Genomic DNA, 21,066 nt, shown 5'->3' on the forward strand with positions numbered 1-21,066 from the left:
AGGAAGGTATTTTCCGCAGGGAGAATGGCACTCAAATCTGCCAACTCCACATGTACCCTTGCAAAATATACATTCACTCTATGGGGCTGTATTTCCATGGCAGCAGAGCACATTCCCGAAGGGGTTGAAAGAGACTGGTTCTTAGCCATAATTAAAGACGGCAAAGAAGCCATGTGCGAGTCTCTTTAGTCAGGTGTGGATTCTGCTGATGGCATCAGCGGAGCCATGGCTACTAGCTCTGTTATGCGCAGGTTTGCGTGGTTGCGGAAGTCTGGTTTGCTCCGGATGTGCAATCCAGCCTTCTAAACATGCCCTTTGACGGGTCTCTTCTTTTTGCCAGCTAGGCAGACTAGAGTCTTGAGAAGTTTCAGACTTTGAAGGCAGCAGCCAAATCTTTAGGTGCCGCTATTAGGCAACCTCAGCCTTTTTGACGTAGTGGAAAACCTTGGACGGGTAGATCTTTTTGCTACTACTCAGTTGGAAGGGCGAGAGGAATGGCCAGTCAAAGGGGCCAAAGAAGATTTCCTTCTGGTGGACGTAGGAATGGGTGCAAAGCCAGCTCAAGCAGGGGCATCTTTACCATCTGCCACTGCATCAGCCGCTTCAAAACCTCGGGGCTCTTGAGTCACAGTTCACCAGTGGGGGGCAGACTGTCTCAACATCTCTAAGAAGGTTGAGACATTACTTCGAATGCTTGGGCTTTGGAAACTGTAGCCCAAGGGTTCTGCCTTCCTTTTATACAAAGACTTCAGAACAATCTGCCGGGGAACCACTCTTTGAAGATTCCAGATCTGCTCCTTGTGCAGGAGATTTTAACTCTGGTAGAGAAAGGCACTATAGAACCAGTTCCTGTGGAGGAACAAGAGTTGGTAGTCCCCTTATTTCCTAATACCCAAAAGGATGGGGGCCTGTGACCCATTCTGGACTTTAGATACAAACAAGTTCCTCAGGAAAGACCAGTTAAAGATGGTCACACTTTCTCATTCTTTCAGGCTCTCCAACTCCAGGATTGGATGCTATCATTGGACCTTCAGGATGCTTATTTTCATGTGCCAATCCATATCAAGCACAGAAAATACCTGAGGTTCACAGTTGGGGGTTCTCATTACCAATTTCAAGTTCTGCCATTCGGGTTGACCTCCGCCCAAGGGTTTTCACCAAACTGATGGTGGTGGTATTGGCTGCAAGTCTCGGGAGAGGCGTGATTCAAGTCTTTCCCTACTTGAAGGATTGGCTGATCAGAGCGCATTCTCCCTAACAAGTCCTGGATCATCTCAACATCGCCTGCCACTCCCTTGAAAGACTGGCCTTCTCCCTCAATTACAAGAAGTCCCATATGACACCTTCTCAGAAACTCCAATTCATCTGAGCTGTTATGAATACATGCTTGTGAAAGAGCTTGCCATCCAGGGTGGGGGCTCAAGACATTCTTGACATTCTTCATATGGTCACCAAGTTTCAAAGTGCTGAGTGTCTCCCGGCCTTCGATTTTATTTTCTTTTTTTATTATTATTTTTTTTTGTTGTTGTTGAGGTTGCTCAGTCTTATGGCATACTACATTTGTATGGGGCCAGATGGCCTGCCTGAGAACTAGATCCCTTCAATGGACTCTTAAGAACTCAATAGTCCCAGTTATCCTGAAAGATCTCGGACCTACTTTAGGTTCCCAGTGGGGTCGCACATGATCTTCTGTGGTCGGTGAGACACATGAGCCTTGAGGCACTCCACAAGAGACTGGGGCGGGGGGCTGCTGCTGAGGTGGAGAACACTCTCATTGTGCGGTTAGATAAGCAGGACTCCATCGAGGCTATGGCTTTGGCCAAGAAATGGGCAGCTGAGGACAGGTGTTGGCAAAGGATTTTGTGATTAACCATGTCAAAGACTGCAGAGAGGTCAAGTCGGAGGAGGATGGCCGTTTGGCCATTGTCTTTGATTTAATCCATTTGGATTTTTAAGTCCAGGAGAGTGGATTCGGCTCTGTGACTGGCACAGAATCCTGATTGGTGGAGGCTGAGGCGATTGTGGGGTTCCAGATAGTTTTGTATTTGCAAAGTCGAGTTTTTTTGCGGAGGAAGGGTACAGTCGTGATGGGGCGGTAGTTGGTGGGATTGTTGGCATCTAGTGTAGGTTTCTTGAGGGGGAGTACCCAGGCTTCTTTTAGATTCTCTGGGACATTACCAGTTGAGAAGGAATTATTGATTAGCGCTGTAATGAAAAGGGGCAAGCTCGTCAGCGCAAACTTTTATGAAGGTAGCTGGGCAAATGTCTCATTGGCATTTTGATTGTTTCAGACATTTTAATAATCTTGGTAGTGACTAAGTTGAATTCGAACCTGGGAATGGAAGTGGGGGGGGGGGGGGGAGGCTGGTCATTTATTTTATTTTTTGCAGTGATTTTAGTTTGGAGTAGGGAAAGTTTATCAAGGAGAGCGTTTTGCATGTTCTTGCACCAACTGACATCTTTGGTGGAGTTATCAGGTGGGGGAGCTTGTGTTTCAAGCTCACGTAAGATAGTGAAGAGATCTCTTGTCCGGGTACACCACATTCTGGGAATTCTGGACCCTTTTTAGAATTCATCCGCCTTTGCTCCAACGTTTTAAATCTGCCAGAAGGAGACTGACTGTCCGGAGTCAGTAGTGTTCTGTCCTCGGTATTCGCAGGACTTCGGAGTTCATCTTCCTGCTTGTCGCCTGATAATCTAGATGTAGTTTCGTCGTTGTCGTCCTCCACTGAGTAAACTGACATCTACAATAGTTGATCGTCCACTTCCACTTCTACCATTGGTTTGCTTTTCAGGCTTCCAGAGCAGAGGTTACATCACTTTTGTTTCGCTTCCATTCATGGGTTTGTCGTTTTCCCACCCTCCTTGCCCTTTTTTTCTTGAGCCAGATTTGGTAATTTTACTTTTTGGAGGAATGATTTTCAGTTATTAGATATTTTTGTGGCGCTGTTGCCAGCCTGGTGTTTTGTCATTTGTTGGTTTTGTGTATGCACAGGCTTAGCTCCCAGGTTCTTTTTTTCTATTATTTTTTTTTTATTCTTAAGCCTTAAACATAGGGGTATTCTGTCACGCCTTTCGCAAGTGTAGGTTCCTCAAGGATAAGGGGTTGTGATTTAGAGCCAGCTACCCCTTCTGTGCCTCCAGTCATTTTTACCACCTCCTCCACTGGTTCCAAGTTCTCTATCTCAATCAGCGGTCCCTGGTTTCTCGGGGTACCCAAGGATGACTGTGTGTATGCTGTGTCCGTTGTCCATCTGGTCAATATTTTTTTTCTACCTCGGCGGTAATGCCATTCGGTTTGTTAAAAATATGTCCTGAGACACCCTGCTTTGGCTTCTGGGCCCTTTGTTCATACGCATCAGCCAGAAGATCTAGTTGCCGCCCAGGACTGGTATATGGAACCTCTTGCCGCAGCCTTTCAAAAGTGATTTCCCCTGGTTCCCTCGACCTACGTCTCTTGTTTTTCTCATCAATTATGGGGTCCAGAATCCGATGGAGAAAAATTGTTTCATCTTCTTTATTTCTGTCAAGTTTCTCTTGTACTGCCGTTATGAAAATCTCAAAGACCATTTTTGAGTGAAACATCGCCATCATTATATTTTGGTCTTTTAGCTGGTCGTTGATTCGCTCGTACAGTTTGGTGATAGTGCAGCAACTGTGCTGACATTTATGGCAGCGTTGTCCCAGGTCGCTCAAACGGCTTGAGCGTTGGAGGGAACTCTTCAAAAGGACTCCACTGAAGATCCTAAAAGACTATGTCCGGAGGAAGACACAGAAGACAGTTGCGTTGTTTTCCTGGGGAAGCCCTCTGTTGGGAGGGGTCAGACTGGCCCTCACACCGGCGCAGGGAGTACTGAGGCTCACAAAGCTACCAGCCTCGCAATGAGGGGTTCAAGGGCCCTCCCGGTCCCTCAGCTGAGGGGCCTAACAGCTCTACGACCACTGGGACACGCCCCGAGGGGCATCACCCTGATGCCAGGTCCTTACCTGAGGCAGCGCCTTCACGCAGAGCCAGCACTAACGGTAGGGAGGCCGAGGGCGAACCGCCTACCGGATTTACACCCAAGGTGCAGTGCCAGGCAGAACCGGTGCCCTCGAGCATGCAGGCTGTGCCCGCCAACTCGCAAAGCTGCAGGTACACGTGCGCAAGGTGCCGATCAGATGCCGGCTAGAGACAAGATGGCTGCCACTCTTACAATGGGGCACAGAAGCCCGTCAGCCCATCAAACAACAAAGGAGAAGTACTCCTAGGAAAGACTGGGCACCACTGACACCCGTCACCTGGTCCACATGTTATTCTACCATCCCAGGGTTTGGATACAATAATCCCATCTACGGGCAGGGGCTAGGCAGGCAACTAGCTTATTCACTCTCGCCTCCAGCGCCAGACAGCTCTCGCCAGCCTGGTAGGACAGGTATTTTGACAAGTTCATGATATTTATGCACTCCCCTCAGATGAGCACAATCCTCAGGGGCATTATTAAAGACATGCTGCCTCCTGCCGCCCCGGCACAACCCACCGCCTGCCTCCCCTGTAGGCTGCACTGCCGCAGCAGGGCACTGCAGACGCTCAAGCAACTCCGGTACGGTCCCACGTCACCACCATGGAGGAAACCCTGAGACCCACTGACACCAACCCAACACCCCGCAAGGGACAGTTGATCAGCAGGACTTATACGAGGAGGAGCAGGATACGCCCCCTTCAGCAAAAACTTTTCATGACAGGATTGCAGGCCTGTCAGAATACCTGGGTATCCCCCAGCCACAACAGGAGCTCCATGAGCATCAAGGCCGAAGCCCGGTCCGACATCCCACTTTACAAAATGATGTGGAATTGTTGGCCAAGAAGGGCTGGCTTAAGCCTCACTCCACACAACCTGTCAACAAGAAACTCGATGCCAGGTTCAGGCAAACTGAGGGGGACAGCATTCTACTTTCAACACACCCGCAGTCCCAGTCGTCAGTAATTGCTGTAACATCTATGTACGCCAAACCCCAGGCTTACTCTTCCAGTACCGCTACCGCCACTACAGCTCTACTCAAGGAGGAAAAGACCCTTGACTCTTATGGCAAGAAGGTTTATTCCAATGTAGGCCTACATCTCAGGCAGGCTAATGCAGATGTCATCCTAGCTGCGGCTAACCAATGTCTGTGGAGGGAGATCGCAGACTTCCTGCCCGATATCACAAAAGACAAGCAAAGCTCCTTTAAGGCAGGTCTGGCAGAGGCAAAAATCGTAGCCTTAAGACATGGAGTCATAGGTGGACCACATCAACATGGCAAATAGTGCGATCTGTCTGGCAGCATACATTAGGCGCACTACCTGGTTGAAGGCCACTAGGTTCAACCAAGACGTCCAGGAAAGAATCCTCGATCTTCCATTTGAGGGAATATCAGGGGGGCGGGGGGAGATCTCTTCCACGCCTCAACTGATGAGGAGCTCGATAAATAGACTAGCTCCAAGACATCAAAGTCTCCAGCCATATACACATTCTGCCACTAAACCCTTCACCCAGTCAGTCTCGCTCAGACAAGGGGCGCTCATTTGGCGGCTTCCGAGGGTTCCAAGATCGCAAAGCCAGGCAACCGGACAGATCTCCCAAGTTGACACCAAGTCAGCACCAAAAAACTGCTCATAAAGGGTTCTATCAGACCCTCTCCTCCGCAGCAGTCTCAGACCAGAAGAAGCACTCCATTCCGGGGCAGGTTGGCCCTGCACAGTCAATCTTGGTGGGCAGAGTTTGCGGATGCCTGGGTCCTCTCAGTAGTGTCCTGGGGCTACTTGCTACCTGTTCCTCCCCGTCCCCCCATTTCCCTTGCACTGCCACAGATCGCCACACCATCTCTCTTAGCAGAGATTCGCTCCCTTGTCGACAGCGAAGCGGTCGGGCAGGTCTCCCCCTCCCAGAAGTGGCCGGGCTTGTACCCCTGCATCTTCGCTATCCAGAAAAACCAGGTGGGCCTGCCAGTTGTATTGGATCTATCTTCCCCTAATCTTGCAATAATTCAAGATGGTGATGCTAGCGCTTATTGCCGAGACATTGTGTGGGGGAGACTGGACGTGTTCCCTGGACCTGAAGGACGCCTATCTCCACGTTCCCATTGTGCAGCCTCACCGGGCCTTCCTGAGGTTCTGGGTCATAGGTCTGCATTTCTAGTTCAGAGTTTTGCCCTTCGGGCTAAATTCAGCTCAGAGAGTCTTCACGAGGCTCATGAATGCAGTGGCGGCTTTCCTCAGATCAGTGGGTTTGCATGTATACCCATACTTTGACGACTGGCTAGTCAGAGGTTCCTCTCCGGAACAGGTCCGGTACTCGGCAGACAGACTCGTGTCTACCCCATTCGAACTGGGGTTTTCCAACAACTGCCAGAAATCACAGCTAACCCCTACTCAGGCGCTGGTGTTTCTGGGCCTGTTCTGGGACACACAGCAGCAGAGTGTGTTCCCCACGTGGGATAAGCTGACAGCGATCCAATCAGCAGTCGCCCATTTCCGCAGCAGATCGATCACCACGGTCTGGTGGTATCAACACCTTCTGGGAGTGTTGGCAGCATGTTTCCTGGCAATCCATTCCCCAGGCTCCGTATTAGGAGGCACGCATTTCGCAAATTCCTGGGATCAGGAATCGGGCCATCAGGGGGCCACTTATCTCCATTCCACAACACCTGGACTACGACCTCGGCTGGTGGCAGCAGGAGAAGAATCTCCTAGTGGGCAGACCATTCCGTCCGCCCCCTAACATTGTACACCATTACCACAGATTCCTCGCTCCACAGCTTGGGAACCACCCTGGGAGCGTTCTTGGTGCACGGTCTGTGGACTCTGACCGACCGGCAGAATCGCATCAACTGGCTGGAGCTTATGGCTATACAGTTGGCACTCGGGTGCTTTCAACCGACTATCAAGGGCAGGTTGGTGTGCATCGAGACAGACCAATATGACTTCCATGTTTTACATCAATAAATGGGGGCACCAGATCCCAGTAACTGTGCACGTTGACCCTGCACATCTGGGAATGGGCTATCAGCCAGCAAGTGTGGCTGTCAGCGGTCCACCTTCCTGGGGAGTCCAATCTGGAAGTGGACAGGGTCAGCCACCTGGCTGCCGACAATTACGAAGGGCAGCTGAACAGGAACTTTGTACAGGAGGTGTTCAGCAGTTGGGGGGGGGGGGGGGGGTCCCAACAGACCTCTTTTCAACAGCTCACAATTGGACATGGCAGCAGTTCATGTCCTGGGGCGGAAGGGGACACAACTCACTAGGAGACGCACTCCACATACCCTGGGATGGAATGTGGGCTTATGCATTTCTACCCACACCATTTGTGCTTAAGGTAGTGAGCAAGATCAGGAGTTCCATCATCCTTGTGGCTCCTCTCTGGCCAGCGTGGCCCTGGTTTTTGGACCTACAGCAGATGTCACTTCAACTGGAGATTCTACTCCTCATCGAGAAGGGCCCCCTACTAGAGTAGCAAGGAGGCGCGATGCTGCACCCCTCTACAGAGAGACTATCCCTAGCGGCCTGGTTCCTGAGCAGCTTACCTTACAGCACCTTCAGCTGTCTTCCGACAATCTGGAGATCATCCGAAATGCCAGGAGCCAGGCTACATGCAAGCAGTACAGAAGCAAATGGACAAGATTCTGCTTTTGGGCTAAGGAACACGGTGTGAACCCACTGACATGCACCCTCGACCAAGTTTTGTCATTTTCTCTCCAGGTCGGGCGTCCAGGTTGATGCCTGTAGAACGTACCTGGCTGCTATTGGCACGCATAGGAACTCAGACTCCTTCTTCCTCTCTTCAGCCAATCCTGTAGTAAAAAGGCACCTCACAGGCCTGAGCAGGCTGTTCCCTTCGGTCAGGCGTCCTCATCCAGTCTAGAACCCAAATGTAGTCCTAAGCGCTACAGTGCATAAGCCGTTTGAGCCCATGTCAACGCAGACATTCAGTTTGTCACACTGAAGACAGCCCTTCTAGTCAGCCTTATTTCAGCTCGCAGAGCGAGATCCAGGCGTTAATTGCCTCAGGGCCATACACTAGGTTTCACAAGGACATGGTAGTACTCCTCACACACCCCAAATTTCTTCCGACGGTAGTTTCATCCTTCCATATCAACGAGGAGATTGTGCTTCCCATATTCTTTCTGGACCCAAAGGAAGATGCTGAGAAAACGCTCCACTGCCTAGATGTCAGAAGGGAGTTGAAATTCTATCTAGCCAGAACCAAGGGCATACGTAAGACAGATGCACCATTTGTAACTTTTGGAGGCTCTAGTACTGGGCTGCAGGCCTTCAAGTCGCATCCATAGCTTGTTGGATGACAGCAGCGATCCAGGAGGCACGTGACCCACGCCTTTTGGCTTTTTGCAAGCACTACTGCCTGGACCAGTGCCAAGGCTGATGCAGCATTTGGCCAAGCGGTGCTATGCAATCTATTTGCTTAAGAGGTCAGGCTCACCTCCCCAGGGCGTTGGCAGTTGTAATCGCTCATACAGGATGGAGGAAAGGGGTTGGGACGTAGGAGTAATTGTTACTCACAGGAGAAATTAACGTACTCCTAGTCCATAGTCCCCTTTCCTCCATATGCCCCACCACCCATCCCCCTATAATAAGACTAGTGAGGTTGTTAGACCTTAATACTGCAGACGCGTCATAACGGAACAGGTATGGCGCCGGTGGGCGGGGTTAAGGTAGCCTCTGCTCCCAAGGCCACGCCCTCAGAAATTTAAAGGGGAATTGCCTTTTTCTGGTGGAAAAGGAGGTTCCGTTCCCATCCCTTACAAGGGACTCCCATGCAAGATGGAGGAAAGGGGACTATGCACTCGGAGTACGTTAGTGAATAACACTTAATTTCATGTGCTTATCCATCACAAGCACAAAGTACCTGAGGTTAGCCGTTGGTGGTTCTCATTATCTATTTTGAGTTCTGCCATTCGGGCTGATCTCCGCCCAAGGGTTTTCACCAAGTTGATGGCAGTGATGGCACTGAGTCTCAGGAGAGGGTGGATTCAAGTCTACCCCTACCCGGACGATTGGCTGATCAGGGCCTGTTCTCCTGAACAGGTCCTGGAACATCTCTGCATCAACTGCCACACTCTCCACAGACTGGACTTCGCCCTCAATTTCAAGAAGTCCCACGTAATACCTTCCCAAAAGCTCCAGTACATTGCAGCGGTCCTGGATGCGTCATCTGGGAAAGCATCGCCACCCGAGGTGAGGGCTCAACACATTCAGCAGATGGTCACCAAATTCCAGAATGCCCAGCGCCTTCCGGCCTTTGACTTTTTGAGGTTTGCTCGACCTAATGGAATACTGCATTTTCCTGATGCCAGAGGCTCGCCTGAGAATGAGATCCTTCCAGTGGGCCCTCGGGTCCCACTGGTCTCAGTTTTCAGGCAAAATGTCAGATCTGCTTCAGGGTCTGAGCAGGGTCACACAGGATCTCCAGCGATGGGCCCGCAAGGACAATATTCTGAAGGAGGAACCTATTAAGCAGCCATGCCCGAGATCACTGAAGTTACGGACGCCTCCCTCATGGGTTGGGGAGCCCATGCCAACGATCTGATGGTCAGCGGTGGTTGGTCTCCATCGGAGTCCAAACTACACATCAGTCTGTTGGAGCGGAGAGAAATCAGGCTAGTGCTGAAGGTTTTTCTGCCCGCTGTATGGGTGAAGAATGTCCCGATAATGACAGACAACACAGGGGCCATGTACTACGTCAACAAGAAAGGAGGCATTGCGTTACTACGTCTGTGCAGAGAGACAATGCAGCTCTGGTTCTGGGCAATTCAAGAAGGAATCTCCTTATCGGAAGTTCACCTAGCCAGAGAGGAGAACACAGCAGGACTCTGAGCAAGCAGAGCAGTCTCATGCTAGTGGAGCTAGCAGAGGAAGGCCTTCAAGAAAACCCCTCAAGTAGATCTGTTAGCGTCCAGTGTCAATCGGAAGTTCGAGCTGTTCTGCTCCAGGGAATTTCCCCCGAGAGGAGCTCTAGGAGACTTGTTTGTAGTGTACTGGGAGTTTTCACTCCTGTGCGAGCTTCCTCCAGTCCCCGTCATTCCTCATGTGATAAAGAGGATGAGAAAGTTTGGTAAATCCATGATCCTAATTGCTCCGGATTGGGCCAGGAGGACTTGGTACCTGGACTTTCTGGACATGTCCATCTGCCCTCCAATTCGTTGTCTACAAATGGAGGACCTTCTCTTGCAAGAGGACGGTTGGGTTCAAGACACTCAACCTTCACGCGTGGTTTCTGAGAAGTTGGGATGTAAGGATTGGGACCTCCCGGAAGACGTGATGGAGATTTTGCTTTCGGCCTTAAGGCCAGCAACAAAGTCTCTGTATCGCTGCCGTTGGAACAAGTTCTGCAGCTGGCGCAGAGGGAAGAATGTGGATAGTTTTCTGTGCAACACACCTACAGTGTTAGCTTTTCTACTACATATGGCTAATCTGGGGCTCCAGGTTGGCACTGTCAAGGGATACTTGGCAGCGCTTTCTATTTTTAAGCACACTTCTTACTTTAAGATGCCACTTGTAATTAATTTCTTATAAGGGCTCACAAATGTACTCCTTTAACCACCATATCTCTCTCACCTCCTGTGCCTGCTGCTTCCATCTTTATAACATTAGCCAAATCCGATCTTTCCTTAGCTTTTATTGCCACTAAGCTCATAATATTCTCCCTAATCTTTTTCCGTCTCTGACTTTTGGTTCTCCTCTATGGCCTCCCCACCTCACACCTAGCCCCTCTAAAATTCCTCTACTACTCCGCCATCCGTTCTGTCTCCTCTCTCCTCATGATCCATCTCCTCCTCACTCTCCACACACTTGGCTGGCTCTCCTTTCACTCTCAACTCAAATTCACTTCCTCTGTCTCGTCTTCAAATCTAGTCATGATATCACCACTCCCTTCCTTTCCTCCCTCCTCATTCTATTCCCCCTCTCGCCCACGTCGTTCTGCCGACCATTTCCTACTCACTGTCCCACCTGCACTATGCGCCCCTTCCTGCTTCCGCTCCTTCCAACTCCTTGCCCCACTCTACTAGAATTCTCTTCCTATCTGCTCATCACCTCATATTCTTCTTTGTGCACCTCCTTAAATCCCACCTACTGCCATCTCCCTGCTGACTGTTCTCTACCATTTCCCTCAATTGCTTAATCCCACTCATGTTTTATTCTAAGGATCCTGGCAAATTGTTGGTTACTGGACTCATGAATTGTACTTTGCTTCTTATGTATTCCTGTTTCATGTAAAGTGCTTTGGCATAAAGCATTATATAAGATTTAATTAATACAAATACAAAATGTATTCCTTCCAACCCCTTTTGTGGTTCCCATATGGGATTTGAATCTAGTCCTAAATGTTCTCTTGTGTGCTCCGTTTGAGCCACTTCATTCTTGCCCATTGAGATTGCTGACTTTGAAGACTATCTTCTTAACGGCTATAACTTCTGCACATAGGGTCAGCGACTTGCAGGCCTTGTCATGTAAGCCATTTACAGTTTTCTACAAAGAAAAGTTGGCATTAAGAGTTCGACCTATGTTTCTGCGAAAGGTAGTTTTTGGATTTCCTTATATCCCGAAAGATTGTACTGTCAACATTTTACCCACCGTCTCACCCCGAGAAGGAGGAAGAGATTCTTCAGAGACTCTACCCCAAAAGAGCTTTTGAGCATTTTTATTTCTTGTCTTTGTGGGTTATACCGGGCACAAACTAGGTCTCGCAGTTACTGAACAAACCTTATCCTGTTGGATAATTTGATGTATTATGGAATGTTAAAGGTAAACTGGTTAAGATGCTCCCATCAGCTTCTTCATCTGCCTTACAAAGAGGGATGCCGATTTAGGACCTCTGTGTGGCAACCACTTAGTCATCTGTATACACTTTTACTAAATATTATTGTATAAACTGCGTCAGGGCAGGAGGCAGGATTTGGAAAAACTGTACTTCACAGCTTTCATGAGACCTTGAAAATTCATACTCCCTCATCCAATTCCATACCGTTTTGAGAGGCTATCATAAGATGAGGAATACGTAGGAAGACTCAATCCATTTGAAGAACAAGTTATTTTCCCATGGTAACGTTCTTTCGATTGGAAGTATTCTTCATTGCCCTTAACATCCTATCCCTCAGTAGAATATCTGTGCATTACACCTTTCATTTCTTGAACGCCTGGTCTCTGTGAGCTCACAAATGGCTGTTATTGTGTATGAAGAAGGTGACAAAACTGGGAACTGGAGTAACGGGCACAGTGCGTGCTATTTATACTGTCGATGACATCCACCTCGATAGGGGACAGAGGCTGTCGAGGGACATTGAGACGACGCACAGTGCCCTCAACAGCGAAATAAATTCTGCAGCAGCTGACGCATGAATCGAGATATCATAAGATGAGGCATGGATGGGAGGAACGTCTAGTCGAAAGAACGTTACCAGGGGTAAGTAACTTGTTCATCTGCTCTTGGTGAACAGCGCGTTCCTCAAAAACTTCATTTGAGGACACATCTTCTTTTCCTGAGCTGGAGATTACTTCCTTAACCGATCTTCTTGCCCTCACACTGTTGTGTAACTTGTGAGCTGTGATGAAGTCCTCTGACCTTACTTGTGAGTAGTGGGATTGGAAGGGGGCACAAGAGTGCTGCCACAAGTCATCTAATGCTGATACATTGCTGAAAAATCCCCTTGCGTTCCATACTGTACCACAAACAGGATGCGCAGGGTATTGTCACATAGAAGCGCCTAAGCCTGCTGTCCCTTTAAGGGAGACTGTTATGAGGGAATACTGCTTAATGTTAGGCACTGGGAACCACCCATCCCCCTAGCCACGGGGAAATAACATGCAAGGCGGGAATAGGTGCTGGTGATGAATATGCAATATTTGAGGGAAGTTACTTATGGGCACATACTGGAACACATCAGAGAAAGATTTCTGGTATCGGCTTGCATGTTAGACCAAGAGGGGAGAGGGTGGTCCTGTGGAACCGGCAGGATTTTCATACTCTGCTCTCCATGTGGTGTTGTGGGAATTAAATCGAAAATGGCGATGTGCACTTTTTTCAAAGAAGTGACTTCAAAGCCTTTTGCCCTTTTGTTATCGACTAATACGTCAGACTGTTAGTACTGGGAAACTGTTTCCCTTTTCTTTTTACTTATGATTGTGTAATGTTTTCATATTGAACAAAGCATCTTTCAATGTAGAGCAATGGGGATACTTCAGTGTTACCGCAGACTTGCACGAAAGGGAGTTTTGGCTACATTTTAAATGTGCATAAAGACAGGCTGGTGGCAGCAGTTAAATATTTACAATTTTTGCTATATTTTTTGTTTGCTCATTCGTGTTTACCTCGTTTGGCTACTAACTGTGGCTAGTGTCCTAAGAGAGCCTTGCCGTAAGATGTTTCTCTTGTTATTTGGCCTTTTCATTCTTTGGCCGCCTTCCAGCATACTCTGGCCAGGAATTTCCTTTTATGGTTTTGCATTTCCGTGGCAAAGCTCCTCTTTTGGCTGGCTAGTGCATACCATGTGTGTATGGGCTCATGAAGTGGGCTGGGACTGTCTGGTCTCCATCCAGATACTGCTGCCAGTATGTGTTGTGCGCATGCATGAGTCAGCCCCACAGTGGTCCGTGATTGGACCACTGCTGGTGTGCATGAGTGGTGCAGAGCCTTGCTAATTAGGGTAGAGTTTATTCATGCGCCTGAATTTGGGATAAGAGTACTGCAACCATTCCAGGAGATCAGAGGAGGAGCCAACTATCCGGTGTATCTTTGCAGGCGAAGGAAGACCAGAGGACGAATCTTGAAGAGGCCTGGCTGCTGTAGCCCTCCTGGACTACCTGATGTCAGAAGACACTTTCTGGTGCTTCGAGTCTTTGGACTGGTGGGACACCACGATCCTTCAAAGTGTCCCTGGACCACCATGTAAACTGACAGGCTCCGTTTTGGGCTACTGTGCTAGAAGCGTTGCTGTTCCATGTTTTGGCCTGGACCTTCGATGGTCTCCGGGTAGTACTACAAGTCTCATTCTGCAAAGTTTCAGCGTCTCAGCATTGACGAGTCCTGTTCTGGAAAGCTTCCTTTGTTTGCGACGACTGAGACGCCTGCTATCGCCTGTGTGCAGTGACTGTTGGGAAGAGGCATCCCCCATTTGGTAGACAGTCCTGAAGAGTCCTGCATCGGTGCCTGCTGCATCTATTCACTGGAAAGGGTTGCACTCAACTCCTGGACACCACCGGAAACTTGCTTGCGCCTGCAGCTCTTGGGCATCTTCTACTGGATTCAACGGTTGGAAAACCAACCTGCAGCGACACGCCCAACCGCCCCCTCCGCCCCCCCCCCGCTCACTCCCCTATTCGACCTGGTAAGTTCTTTGCAAAAAATCGCAGTAAGGGCAGAGAGTAGGTGCAATACTTACCGGTGCCCCTATCTCCTTCATTATAAAGTTTGTGAAGAACTTGCATTTATTATTTTATTAAATTGCTTTTTAAAACATTGGTTGAAAAAGCTGCTCTAAAAGCTAGGAAAAGTAATTTACTCACCTGTAAATCCCTTTAAAAAACTTCTGGAACAATCTTCAAACCCACAGGAACATTTCCTAACTTTGTCGGAACTTTAAAGGCACTTTGGAAACTTTTGGGCACAAGGCCCCATTCATTTTAGGATTGGACCTTATGCCTGTGGTGTTAATACAATTGCCTAACTACTTACCTTTACTTCCAAAGTAAGTGGTGAACTGTATGCACTGCATTAACTAACTATGACTGTATATATGTTTTTTCTGAGGCTTGTGGAATCTGCTTAGATTACATGCTGTGCATAGGCCGACATCTAGTGGAAGCTGCAGAGTATTAGTTTGTTTTTCGAAACTCGAAAATGGGCGTCGACACAGGGCGTGCCAGTAATACTATCCCTAGCGTGACGTCCACTGTACCCAAGATCCCTCACGCGTCTTGTGCGATAACATTACTTATTTGATTAATTTTTATTGTGTGTTTTGGGGCCTACAATAAATAGAGCATTTTTGTACTTGCCTGTCTTAAGTATAATCATTGTGTATTTCACTGTGCTGACTCATTGTGGACCCCTGATCCCACTCACTTCTCCTGAGACTTTGCCTTGACCACTCTCCATGCTTAACTTGATTGCGTTTGGCTAAACTCCTGGATTTCCCCTGTTCACTGTAACTAGAAATCGCCAGACCAGATTTTAGAAATGCAATGTAACACGGAGAAAGGCAGTACAACTGGGCCAGTGCCCTGTAAAAATGAGCTTTGGCAAAAGGCAGTGGTAGTTTGGAGAAGGCACTCATTTGGAGACAGATGGGCGGATAACAAAAAAGCAGGAGATGCAAACGGGATGCTGAAGCGGAGAACCAGTAGGCTTAGAGGAGAATAGTAGCTTGGAAAGCGGATGGGTGGCCTGAAGTGAGACCCAGGGGGCTGGGGATGCATGGAGGGAGAGACCCACATCAATACGGCTGTGGACAAACTCAAGCACTGGATTGTAGATAGAACGACCCCGGGGAACTTGAGAGAAGGATGGACCTAGAGGGCTGGGGTGAACAGAAAGCCCAGGTGGCTGGACAGAGGTGTGGGAGTAAGACCTAGGAGGCTGGGCAGAGGGGAGGGAGTCCCACAGGGTTGGAGAGAAGAGGGGAGGGAGACCGAGGGGGCTGTAGAGAGGGGAGGGAGAGCCAGGGGGGCTGGAGAGAGGAGTGGACAGACGTGCAGTGGGCTGGAGAGATGGGGGGGCGGAGTCGCAGTGGGCTGGAGAGATGAGGGGGGGCGGAGTCGCAGTGGGCTGGAGAGATGAGGGGGGGCGGAGTCACAGGGGCCTGGAGAGACGATGGGGGGGGGGAGAGTCCCAGGGGCCTGGAGAGATGATGGGGGCGGAGTCCCAGGGGCCTGGAGAGACGATGGGGGCGGAGTCCCAGGGGCCTGGAGGGGAGGGGGCAGAGTCCCGTGGGGCTGTAGAGGAGGAGGTGGGGAGGGTGACCCGGTGGGCTGGAGAGAGGAGAGGAGAGGAGGGGAGGGTGACCCGGTTGACTGGAGAGAGGAGGAGAGGGTGACCCGGTGGGCTGGAGAGAGGAGAGGAGAGGGGAGGGGTGACCCGGTGGGCTGGAGAGAGGAGAAGGGAGGGTGACCCACGGGGCAGGAGAGAGGAGAGGAGAGGAGAGGGGAGGGTGACGCAGGGGGCTGCAGAGAGGAGAGGAGAGGAGAGGAGAGGGTGGGGTGACCCAGGGGGCTGGAGAGAGGGGAGGGTGACCCAGGGGGGCTGGAGAGAGGGGAGTGTGGCCATGGGGGGCTGGAGAAAGGAGGGGTTGAGACCCTGGGGGGGCTGGTGAGAGATGCGAGGATGGGAGGTAGATCCTCGGGGGGCTGAGGAGAGGTAGGAGGCTGGAGAGAGGTAAAAAAGTATGATCAGGGAGAGCCCCAGGGGGGCTGAAGAAGGGGACAGGGGCAGACCCAAAGAGGTGCAGCAAGGGACTGATGGACCCAGGAGATAGTGATGTGTGTGGTGCAGAGCGGGAGACAGAGACCTGGCGGTGTGTGAGAAAGAACCTACAAGTGAGACAGTGTTGGGGTCGGAGAGGGGAGGGGGTGAGAAGAAAGCCTGACCCTGGTGGGCTGTAAAAGGATAGTTAGCCAAGGGCAGGCTAGGAAGAGAGCGAGAGGCACACTGGGAGAGCGAGGCTGTGGGGAGAGTACACAAACTCTGGAGAAGAGCTGAGGAGGATGGTGTGTAGAAGCTAGCATTTTAGATAGCATTTTATATAGTAACAGTGAACAGTTGGGAGGCAATTAAAGGGGAAAGTGACTAGAGAAGAGGTGTAGTCCTCCAAGGGGACTTTGAATAATAGAGACTGTAACTGAGCAATGGCCACCAAAAAAGAAATTCTATATATTTGTTTTGAACGACCCAGACCTAAACCCACATCTGTTCTTTTGTGTGAAACTGCCCAGAGTGACCAAGATCCAGCCTGAAAGAGAAATTCATACTTTTGCTTTGGACCTTTTTAAGACATTGACCCTAGGTACTGATCACTTCCTGGTGAGTCATCCTGACTGTGGGGGAATTTATTTGGTTTGCGCTTGTAAGAAACTAAATAAGCGTTAGAAAACATGTCAGATCTGGCATATGTTTGATACTTTTACACATCATGACAGAGCTTAGCTTACATAGCTGGTTTTTAATCATTAGGTTATTTCTGGTCTGACCATGGAGGTTGTGTGCAGTCCTATCAAGATTTACTATGAAACCATACACAATTAAGTGGAAGTGATTCTATTATTGGTGATGGGATCATAACATCAATGATTTAAATGTACACATTATTGTCCTGTCCTGTTTGTCTAATAATGGCATTAGTTTACTGCTGCAAACTTCTACTTGCCACTGCATCGAAGTATTTTTCTTTGGCAATTTAGGATATTCATATTTCCTGTCATAACCCCAAAAATACCCCAACCCCTGCAGCAGGATTTTAATTGGGTTTTAGACAGATGCTTTCTTTAAAGACTAATTTTACGAATTGTATTATTTTCTTTGAGAGTGGGTTGTAGGCTTGCTTTCTCCTGTAAATAACCTTACACATGTTCAATCCTTTTAAGTGTTCAGAGCCCTTTATATGCTTCTTAGGTTTGGTCAGATGACCACCTGAATTTGGAACGGCACTTTTGTTTTAGCTCAGGCCAAATATTTCAGCTGAAGAAAGTGATCGGGTATTGTATGAACCAATAAAACTCGATGTTTATTAGATAGAATAAACTGTATCAATAGTGGAATTTCCCTTAGGTAGAGCTATTGCGGGTGGATTGCATTTTGTAGTGCTGATGCTTCAGTAATGCATACAGTTCTACTGAGACTAAACTATTCCACATCCACGGGCAAATGTAATTTATTTTAAGTCGTGTGCAGCTTGTAAAGACTTTGAGGTGGAAATATGGTGTACACCCGAAGCTTTTTACTGCATTATCACTGGACACCGCCTCCAGGATGAGTGTTCCTTATGGTCAGGAGTTTCAGACCTCTGCTATGTTCTAACTAGCTAAGGCCAGAGTGGTATGAAAATGGTGATTTTTTTTCAGTAGTGCAGGGATTTGTGGCTGTAGCATTCCTTATAAGTAATTCCTGCTGCTCCACTGTTTCCTCATGCATCTTCCTCTCAAATCTTTGCATAGCATAAAAACGTGTGCAACTGAAAATTGTGCCATTAACAACCATATATAATGGGGAGTTTAAGGGGATCGTGCATAGAGGGTTGCCAGTGGTTTGGTAGTGTTGGGGGGACTGAGAGGATCAGTTTTGGAGTAAGTGGTATTCGTTTGTAATGTAAAGAATGGTTTTCCAGCCTGTCCTGATGTAGGATCAGGTCTGCCAACAAGTTGTGATGGAAGAAATAAAGGCTAAGAGAACCGGATTTGCAGGAAAGGTAATATTTGATGTGAATCCTGTGTTTAAATGTGATTTGCGTGTTCAGAAATAAACTGTCCAAATTGCTTGTATTGTGTGAAATATCGACAGGTTCTCTAATAAAATGTAAATGTTGTTTAATGTAAAATGTTAATGTATGTATTTGTTTCATAGGAAATGACACATTCTTGGCCACCTCCTCTGACTGCTATTCACACACCCTGCAAGACCGAACCATCCAAATTTCCTTTTCCCATGAAGGTCAGTAAAATGCCCACCATTATTACTATCTACTTTGCAACTTCAATGTTTTCTTCTTAAATGAACTTAAAACAGAAGACACAAGATTATCCTTTGGGGAAACAGACTGTAATGTGTACACAAATCAGCCAGGATGCTAAGATCTGGCACCACAGCCTAACCTGATTATTTCTACTAGCCATTTCAGAATTTAATTTATTTTTGTCAAATGGGCACAGAACGTCACCACTCATTGGAGTGTGGTTTGTAGCAATCGAAGGTGACCTTTCCCTATCCTATTTATGGATTTTGAGTCTAGTGGTATACTAGTACTTGAAACTCGTCTGTGTGTTCGGCATACTGAAAAATGTGTGATTTATTTTGCAGTTGAAATTTGGCAATCTGAATTTTATTTAGACCGAATGTTAAGCAAACTGCAGTATCTTGAGGTGATATAGCTGTGTTTGTTTGGCCACTATTGACAAAAAGCATATTTAAGCTTCTGGGAATTTTGGGGCGAGCTACAAACCTGGATGCATTGCCATTTCATTATATGATATAATATTTGTAACGCACCTATACACAAGTGTTTCAAGGCACGACGAGGCAAGGGGGGGGGAAACAAAGGGAGACGGACTACGATCCTACTAGGCCAGGTGTCATTCAGATCGCGCAAGTGCAAGGGTAGAGGGGAAATGGAGAAGTGCAAGGGGGAAAGGGAGAGTGGAAAGTGCATTACAGGGTCAATAGCATACAGGAAATAACAAGGGCCAACTAGTGGAAGTGCGAGTAAGTGCAGGTAAGTGCTGGGAAGGGGGGGGCTGTCGGATACAGACACAGTCCCGTAGTGCAGGGGGTGCCAGGGAGGCAGTGCAGGGGAGAGTGGCTGGGCCAAGGACCGAGAACGGCGAGTGGCCCAGTTGCTGATTCAGTGTAGTTTCAGTAACTTTAGCAGGGGAGAGGGGGAGAGAAAGCGGAGGCGAAGAGGAAGGTTTTGAGGTGCTTCCGGAACCGGAGATGGTTCTCAAGTTTCAGGGAGGCAGGAAGGCTGTTCCAAAGGGAGGCCCCTGCAGCGGAGAGAGACCTGCCACCAACTCGTTGTTTGGAGAAGCGGCTGACCCTGAGGGAGTTGGAGGCGGATGAGCGAAGAGCTTGAGAAGGAAGATATTTAGGAAGAGAGAGTTGAAGGTATTTTGGCCCAAGGCCCCAGAAGTCCTTGTGGACAATGCAGAGGGTTTTGAACTTGATCCTCGCAGTCATTGGGAGCCAGTGTAGTGATTTCAGTCCTGGAGAGATAGTGTCCCTGGGCTTGAGGCCAAGGACAAATCTTGCAGTCCTGTTCTGGATGAGTTGCAAAGGGCGGAGAGTAGAGGATGGCAGATTTAGATAGAGGCTGTTACAGGAGTCCAGCTTCAAGAGAACCAGGGCTCTAGAGACAGTGAGCTTCTGGGGGAAGGAGAGGAACGGAACGATACCTCTGAGGAGGTGTAGCTGGTAGTGTGACTTCTTAGAGACATCAGATATGTGAGGAGAGAAGGAGAGTGTGGAGTCGAAGATGACCCCGAGGTTTTTTGCCTTGCAGGTAGGAGCATGAAGAGGGCCAAGAGAGGCCGGCCAGAGAGCTGCATGGAAGGAGGAAGTGGGTGTGCCGATGAGTAGAATCTCAGTCTTACTGGCATTAAGGCAGAGGTCCTTGGCGGCACACCAGTCCTGGATAGCAGAAAGACAGTCAGAGATGAGGGAAGGAGAAGAGGAGGCCGAGGGTAGTCTGAAAATGAGATGGGTATCATCTGCATAGCACTGAAAGTAGGGGCAGAGAGCGGCGATGCGGTGGGCGAGAAGTGCCAGATACTGGTTGAAGAGCCAGTGGGAGAGGTTAGAACCCTGGGGGACACCACAGGTAGAGAAAAAGATGTCAGAAAGGAAAGACCCCAGTTGGACCTGGGAGGGTCGATTGGAGAGGAAAGAGGTCGGCCACGCCAGAGCCTGACCAGTGATACCCAGGTTATCACGGAGACGGATGAGCAGGATGGTATGGTTGACAGTATCAAAGGCAGAAGAGAGATCAAGCAAAATGAGAACACAAGGAATGTTAGAATCAAGGTTCGAGAGCAGGTCCTCACGGATGTTCAGGAGAGCAGTTTCCGTGCTTCTGTTAGCTCTGAAGCCAGACTGATGGTCCTGAAGACTGACAACGGATTCAGCACAGAGATTAAGCTGGGAAATGGCCAGTTTCTCCAGGAGCTTGCCCAGGAAGGAAGTGATAGAGTTTGGGCGGTAGTTAGCTGAGCAGGAGGGGTCGGAGGAGGTGTGCAGTCATAATGTCGACAGTCAAAATGTCGACAGTCAAAATTTCGAAAAATAAATGTCGAAAAAAATAATGTCGACAAACAATAATGACGACATTTTTCGAAAT

The 21,066-nt window shown here is 48.8% G+C and overlaps 1 protein-coding gene across 2 annotated transcripts in view; it reads left to right on the forward strand.

Moving 5' to 3' along the window:
- AFF4 (ALF transcription elongation factor 4) overlaps positions 1-21,066 on the forward strand; it is a 1,482,962-nt gene that overhangs the window by 494,282 nt on the left and 967,614 nt on the right. For both annotated transcript variants that reach the window (XM_069652488.1, XM_069652489.1), the window contains exon 7: positions 18,585-18,671. In XM_069652488.1, the coding sequence (XP_069508589.1) occupies positions 18,585-18,671 (87 nt within the window). The remainder of the gene's footprint in view (positions 1-18,584; positions 18,672-21,066) is intronic.

The sequence above is a fragment of the Ambystoma mexicanum genome, chromosome 3p (genome assembly GCF_040938575.1).
Source record: "Ambystoma mexicanum isolate Mex_15411 chromosome 3p, UKY_AmexF1_1, whole genome shotgun sequence".
Lineage (NCBI taxonomy): Eukaryota > Metazoa > Chordata > Amphibia > Caudata > Ambystomatidae > Ambystoma > Ambystoma mexicanum.